A 6,839-nucleotide genomic window follows, 5' to 3' on the forward strand; every position below is an offset into this window, starting at 1 on the left:
GAAACATCTTTGCTAGTAACACCAGATCCACTGGGGACCTGGATGTCTCCAGGGTGTACATCTTGGCTAGGATGTGGATGAGGTCTGTTGTCAATGTGACCTGGAGTCTGTTTTCTAGAGCCTGTTCTTTTGCTAGTCCTTGGGCCATCAGCTGGCCTCTCACTGCCTTTGTTCAACATCTGACAGTGGCCCCTGAGGGATCCAGGCCACCTCTGCTTTCACCTCTGGTGCTGGAATTAGGTGAGGCTAGACTGAAACTGTGGAGCTACCACTGCTGGGGCCAGGGCAGCAGGAGAGGGGCATTTCAGGAGGGAGGAGGGTGGTGGGCCAGCAGAGGGAGGGTGAGGAGAGGGAACAAGCCCTGTGAGGACTGCATGGGGAGGATCACAGTGCCAGCTTTGTCTGTCCAGGCCCTGCAAGAAGCAGATACTACAGTCCATCACTTCCAATAGTAGAAAGATATTTTAATAAAAGGTGTTTATAAAGTATGTGCATAGGGAAGCCACAAGACAGAGGGTGGTCTCTTGGGTCACAGAGCTGCAACCACACCAGGTCTGAGCGGGTCAGGGAAGGGATGGTTACAGGAACCCAGTGATGAGAGGGCTTCCTGACAGCAACTGCACTATCTCTGCTCAGCTGTGGAAGACCAGTGGACTGCTGGGTTCCTGCTGAGAAAGAAAAACCCTGACCTGTCACATGCCCTTGCCTCTGTCCCTCTGAACTCCTGCTTGCTGAGGCCAGCCAGGAGCAGAGGGCAGGAGGGCCATGTTGATCATCTGTCCAGGTCGGGGAGCATGGTGACCCAGGGTGGGGAGAAGGTCTGCAGAGGGACAAGGATAGCTATAGGCAGAGGACACTTTGTGGAGCTTTGTTGCCACTGTGTCCTGGGCCCCCGGCCCTGGGTGTGTGCTTACACTAAGGGGAGATGGGGTTTTCCAAGCCCCAGCCTTGGTCTTACTGTGCTCTGGATGTCAGACTGTTGGAGCCAGAGTTGGGGCCTCCAGCCTTGCTATCCCCAGCTTTACCCTCTTGGGACCCCTATATTCTGGCAGGGGTCTCCCTTTCCAGCACCTTTTCTACTTCCTTCTTCCTCTTCTCATGCCAGAAAATGTAGCATCTGGGCTAGGAAACAGGGTGGAAATAAGTCAGGGAAGGATAAGTCAGTGTGTCCTCCCTGGGGATGCTGGGGCTTGGAAAGTAACTCACCCACTTCCAGCTACAGATGCCAGGAACAGAATAATTCCAAGGCTCACAAACCATGCAAAGGTACTCCCAGTACTGGCTGAGGATATAAAAGAGGGAGCCAGGTGTTTGGGAATAGTGAGGAATCTGGGCCTCTTCTTTCCTCCTTTTATTTGCCCACTCAGCCTCTTCTTTCTTCCTTTCATTTGCCTACTCAGTCATTTGTTTGCATACACTTACTGAGCACCCACAGTGTGCCCCGCATATTTCTATAGAGGAGTGAGACACAGTCCCTGTGCTCTAGGAGGGAGACAGAGGAAGCAGAACAGGACAGAACAGAGGAGAAGTAGCCACTAGGAGGGCTGATGAGCCTCAGGGGGTGGGAGCTGGTCAGGGAAACATTCTTAGGAAACAGGACTTTTAGTTGGACTTTGAAAGATAAGTTGGATTTCAGTTTCAGTCCCACAATTAAGGACTGAACTGTTCTCCAGGCAGAGGAAACAGAAAGTTCAAGGGCAGAAGCACGAAGCTATCTGTATGTCCAGCATGTCAGCAGCTCAGTGTGACTGGGGAGTCAGTGCTGGTGGGAGATAAGCAGGGGCTGTTTGCACAGGACCCTCCAAGGAGATGGACTTTATCTGTGGGGCAATTGGGCTATAAACAAGGAGTGTCATAGGTAGATTTGCTCCTTGAGAAGGAGTTCTTTGGTTGTTAAGATGTGGCCAAGAGGGGCAGGGAGGCCAGTTGAGAGATGCTGACATAATCCAGGTGAGAAGTGAGGATGCCTGAAGAACCATGGTAGATATAGAAATGAAAATATGGCAACTCATTTAAGAATTATTTAATAAGATTTGATGATTGCATGTACCGAGTATGGGAGAGGGAGGTTCCCAATTTAGGAGGCTAAGGACTTAAATGGGGTCATTTGCTGAGAGGGGCCCTGAGAGAAGAGTAGATTTGGGCAGTGGGGATGATTTTGAACAAGTCTCCAGGCATGCTGGCTTTGAGGTCCTGAGGGACCTCTGGGGGAGATGTCCTAGAAGCAGGTGGCTCTATGGCTCTGAAGCTGGACATATGACATCAAGAAATTCCAGCAGGTGCTATCATCTCTGGTGAGGATGGAGTGAAAGAAGAGCTCGGGGCTGGGCAGAGGAGGAAGACAATCCAGACAGAGACAACAGCGATCTGGGATGGAGTGGGGGCAGGCTGGAGGCAGGATGGCCTGCTGCCACTGACCTGCACAAAGAGTGGGGTCTTTGCAGGTGAGGAAGTGTGTCTTGCAGTTGGCACAGTTCATGACCTCCAGTGTGGAGCGTAGGTCTGTGAGAGGAGATGGGCAGGAGCCTTAGCCAGAGCCATGTGCCCCTCACCCCTCATCCCCCCACCTAGGTCCCCACACATACTCACCACAAGACTTGTTGCAGGCTGCCCGGGAGGGTGAGATGGTAGAGAAACTGAGGTGCTGGGGAGGCAGACAGAGCCAGGAAGGGTTGGGGTGTGAGCAGGAAAGGGAGCTGGGAGGAGGTGTGGATAGGCACCCAGTATGTGGGCAGGGGAGGGGGCTCCTGGGGAGGCATGCAGGAGAGGCTGCAGACTGGGCTCTGCTCTTCTCAGTCCTGGGGAGGTGACTGGGCTCTGCTCTCCACAGTCCTGGGGAGGTGAAGGACTGGGTGGTGGGTGGGGGCCAGCTCCACCTCTCACCCTTCTCCTTCAGCTCCTCAGATATCTCATCCAGCTTCTCAGTAAACACCTTCTGCTGGATATGAATCTCTTCCAAAAGTGATGGTTTATCTGGGACGAAGAGGAGGAGGAGATGGTGCTTTCATCACCCACATTTTATAGTTGGAATCAATTGCATAACTCTTTCAAGGTTGGGAATTCAAGTCATTTTTTCAAACAAAAACTGCACAGAGCACACAGATGCTGTGTCTGTCACCACTCTTCCCCACATATCCCCACCCCAGGCCAGTGGGCCTTCTGGGAGTGCCTTGGGGGACTGGGTTTTGTCAACCCAAGCTTGGGGCTTCCTCACTATCTCGGAACTTCTTGATGGCTTCATCTATGTGATTGAATAATTTGGCTGCTGCTTCTTCCATACGGTTCTGATCTGAGAACGGGACATGGGATGAAGGGCAGTTGGGGATATAAGAGTCCAGGCCAGGTAAAGGGATCCCTGGTCTTTAGGCTGTGCCTCACCAAGATACCAGGGTTCTATGAAGACATGATCCTTCAGGAATAAGGTGTGGAGGCTTTGGGAGAGCTCTGTGGGTGGCCCTGGGGTGCCCCAAAGAATCTGCAGATCATAGTCTATCAATGCAGGCAGTCCTGGCCAGCAGAGGAGACAGCTCTTCCCATTGGCAGCAGGTAGGAGACAGCCGAGCAGGAGAAGCAGCATCTTCTGGGGGTCTCTCCTCTGTCCCCTTACCACCCTTCCTGGAAGTTCCATATGGAATGATGATACCCCCTTCTCCTTAGAAACCACATTCTCTTTGCAGAACAAAAGTAAATTCCGTAGGGTAAGGTGAGGGTCAGCTATGGTCCAAACTTGAGCTTTGGTGTCAGACCCAAGTCATCACCTCAATATCTTCCTCTGAAGTTGGAGTCACTGATGCTCTTGGGGAGGATTCTTGTGAGGACCAAGAAATGGCTATGCAGTCTTGTGGCTGACGGTCAGCTCTCCTAATGGCATTTACCACATATGAAATAGTTCAACAGGCTGAATGAAATTTGAGAGGTCAGGAGGGAGCGTCATAAAGAGATTAGTTGTGTAAAGAACCTGAATCACTTTTGCACACAGAGGTGGTCACTCACAGGGAAGCTTATGGAATATATAAACTAGTAGTTGTCTTGTGCCTGGCCAAGCCAGAGTGACTTAGACAGCTATTCCCATCATAGTATAGACAGATTATAGACAGAGTTACAGCCTATTCTTGGATGTACAGACAGAGAATTCCTCTTTGGGCCAGCAGTTCTTATGTGTAATGTGTTGAAGAAAAGCAAAGCACCTTACTCTTCAGTAAAGAAAAAGCCATTTGGATATTTGTCACTGCTCAGCTGGTAAGTTTTGCCTTTCCATGCCATGCTTCCAATCAGCTTCTGAGTGCCTCAGGCTGGATTATGAGCGGCTGAAAGCCATCAGGCATTTGAAGAATGTTTCTTACAGGAACAAGAGACAAAAACAATGGCAAGAACTCAAAACAAAAGCAAACAAAAACCACAGGGTAAAGAAAGGGCACAAAGATATGGTGAGAAGCACAAGAAAACTTAGAAACCCACTATTTACATTAAAATATTGTTTTCTCCAGACAGGAAGAGGCTGCCATGTAAGGGAAAAATAGAATAAGAAAGAGTTATTGAAGATTAAAAATATGATAGCAGGAATTTAAAAAATTCCATAGAAATGTTAGGGGATAAAGTTTCAGCAATCTCCCAGGCAGAAGTACAGAAAGACAGAGAAAAGAAATAGGGAAGAATAAATAATGTTAAATAATCAATCCATGAAGTCCCAACATCCAGCTAATACAAGTTTCAGAAAGAAAGAACAGAGAAAATGGAGGGAAAAATTATTTATGATGGAAATGGGGTAGAAAGTATATATGAAGATGAATTTTATCTAATAGGGAGAGGGATTTGGAGGACAGGCATCCAGATTTGCCAGAAGAAATAGCTGAATTGGTAAATTCTGTCAGATGGGCTCTGAGATGAGACAACGGTTGTGAATCCTGCAGAGCTGTTACTCTCCCAATGGCCTTGGACAGTTTTGGGGTGAAGGAATTAGTCTACTTTTTTTCTACTCAGGCAATGCTCTGGAACGGAAGGTGGGAAAAGCAATGCTTCCTCCCCTGATGCCCTAGTTAGCATTCAGCACGATGCAATTATGCAGGCCAGTAGATTACAATGTTTGCCATCACTCGTGAGGGGGCTCTCCCCAGCCTGTGCGAGAACAGAGTATTGACAAAAATGATATAAGGAAGAAATTTTAGAAAGACATGAATTTCCATATTGCAGGGGCCCATTGAAAAGGTATCCAGGGCTAGGAATAAGAAAAACCACACCAAAGCACAGAGAAAAAAATAGACCATGTACAATAATCAGAATGACTTCAGGTTTCTCAAAAGCAGTGTGGGAAAGTAGTAGACAATGGGGCAATCCTTCCATATTCTGAGGAAAATATATCCATTTTAGAATTTCTAAATTTAGAATTTAGACTGAGAAAAACATCAGCAAAGGAGGAAGAAAGACTAATGGTATTTCAGCTAGACAAGGTTTAAAATTAGCCTCTATTACCTTTTCTCAGAAAGCTATTGGAGGATGTGCTCCAAGTAAATGAACAAAGAAGGCAAGCAATATGATGAAGTGAAGTGGAAGTCAGGAAATGGAGAATCTAACATTGCAGAGAGGACAGGAGAATTTCTATAGGGACCATCAAGGACTGAATGACAAGCAGTCCCAACGGTTTGGTTCTCCTTGGGTGAAGAAAGGCTTGGAGTGGGTAGTCCAGATCAGCCTCCTCTGGGTACTGGGTTCCTTTCCTGACTTGCTTTGGTCTCATTTGCTCTCTTCTGTTTTTCCCTGGAAGAAATAATCTTTTCTCAAATTAGAGGTTGTGATGCTCAACACAGGCTTTTGTTTTAGGGGTGAAATAATCGGAATAGGTCTTCAGAGTGCTTTGGCATCAGGCTATTGGGAAACTCCTGCTTAAGAAAAGGGAATATTCTAATAGATGCAGTCATAATTCATAGAATTTTACCCTGAGATTTGAGGCTAAAGCCTTAGGGTGTGCTACATCTTCCTTTCCCTTAGTTTATGCTTATCCTCGTGGAAACTTGTGAGGGCAGGATTCAGGAGTCGCTTTGTCCTTGGCATGATGCCATGTCAGTTCACCCTCACATATGGGAAGGGCAGAGAGAGAGAAGGAGAGAGAGAATCCCAAGCAGGCTTCGTGCTGTCAGCATAGAGCTCAATGCAGGGCTTGATCTCAAAACCATAAGGTCATGACCTGAACCAAAATCAAGAGTTGGGTGCTTAACTGACTGAGTCACCTAGGCTCCCCATCCTCTTGTTTTTAACGTAATTCAATAGTATGTTTTAGTCTTGGAATGAATTAGGAATCTGGACTGAATTAGAAGTGTAGATAATAAAGGTAGCCCTTTCCATCGCTAGGAATCTTGGGGTATTAAAGCCTCCTTTGGTATGTTGAGATTACATCCATCTTGTGCTTCCTGCAATTTGGGCATGTCTAATAACTCTGACACAGGACAGCCCATCAAGTCTTTGAAGACACAAATCAAGCTTCCTTTTTTGAGGCCAAACATCGTCTCTCTGGCCCAAGAGATTTTTTAGGTTCCCATCTTAGAATATGGTTTCGTGTCTCCTCCACATTCTGATTTCTCTCCTTTCAAATCATTTCTCTCTGCCATTGGCAGGACAGAATTTGCAACTGGATCATCTTTGAAATTGGCATAGTTTGTTTGATAACTTCCTATCTCCATCACCAGTATGGATTTCCCCACATATTGTTTCATAACGAATTTCCACAAACTTAGTGGCCTAAAACAATGCCCATTAATCATCTTATGTTGTATTATAGGTCATTAAGTTTGTGCATGGCTGACTTGGGTTCTCTATTCAGGGTCTCACAAGGCTGAAATTGTGAT

The 6,839-nt window shown here is 47.1% G+C and overlaps 1 protein-coding gene across 4 annotated transcripts; it reads right to left on the bottom strand.

The window, feature by feature from the left end:
- Positions 1–443: 443 nt before the first annotated feature.
- TEX51 (testis expressed 51) lies at positions 444–3,822 on the bottom strand. 4 transcript variants are annotated; one of them, XM_040474641.1, is made up of 8 exons: positions 3,379–3,822; positions 3,215–3,289; positions 2,884–2,973; positions 2,590–2,607; positions 2,419–2,502; positions 1,207–1,282; positions 1,072–1,117; positions 444–665 (listed from the first exon to the last, which is right to left on the bottom strand). In XM_040474641.1, exons 1-8 carry the CDS (start codon positions 3,626–3,628, stop codon positions 633–635), a joined length of 672 nt encoding a protein of 223 aa, XP_040330575.1. In that variant the 5' UTR covers positions 3,629–3,822; the 3' UTR covers positions 444–632. The 4 variants fall into 4 exon arrangements, with proteins under 4 accessions (XP_040330575.1, XP_040330576.1, XP_040330577.1 ...); XM_040474642.1 differs by having other exon boundaries at positions 1,072–1,122; positions 3,379–3,821; XM_040474643.1 differs by lacking the exons at positions 444–665; positions 1,072–1,117; positions 1,207–1,282 and adding an exon at positions 2,009–2,291 and having other exon boundaries at positions 3,379–3,818.
- Between the last annotated feature and the right edge of the window lie 3,017 nt (positions 3,823–6,839).

Source organism: Herpailurus yagouaroundi, unplaced genomic scaffold (assembly GCF_014898765.1).
Source record: "Herpailurus yagouaroundi ecotype Mexico unplaced genomic scaffold, PumYag 140, whole genome shotgun sequence".
NCBI lineage: Eukaryota > Metazoa > Chordata > Mammalia > Carnivora > Felidae > Herpailurus > Herpailurus yagouaroundi.

Bases quoted from the DNA above. Each gene is read 5' to 3' on its own strand.
- TEX51 (XM_040474640.1), bottom strand. From the start codon at position 3,628: ATGGAACTTCCAGGAAGGGTGGTAAGGGGACAGAGGAGAGACCCCCAG. The intron at 3,290-3,378 runs GTGAGGCACAGC...TCCCGTTCTCAG, and splicing joins CATAGAACCCTGGTATCTTG to ATCAGAACCGTATGGAAGAA. The intron at 2,974-3,214 runs GTGAGGAAGCCC...TCTTCGTCCCAG, and splicing joins CATCAAGAAGTTCCGAGATA to ATAAACCATCACTTTTGGAA.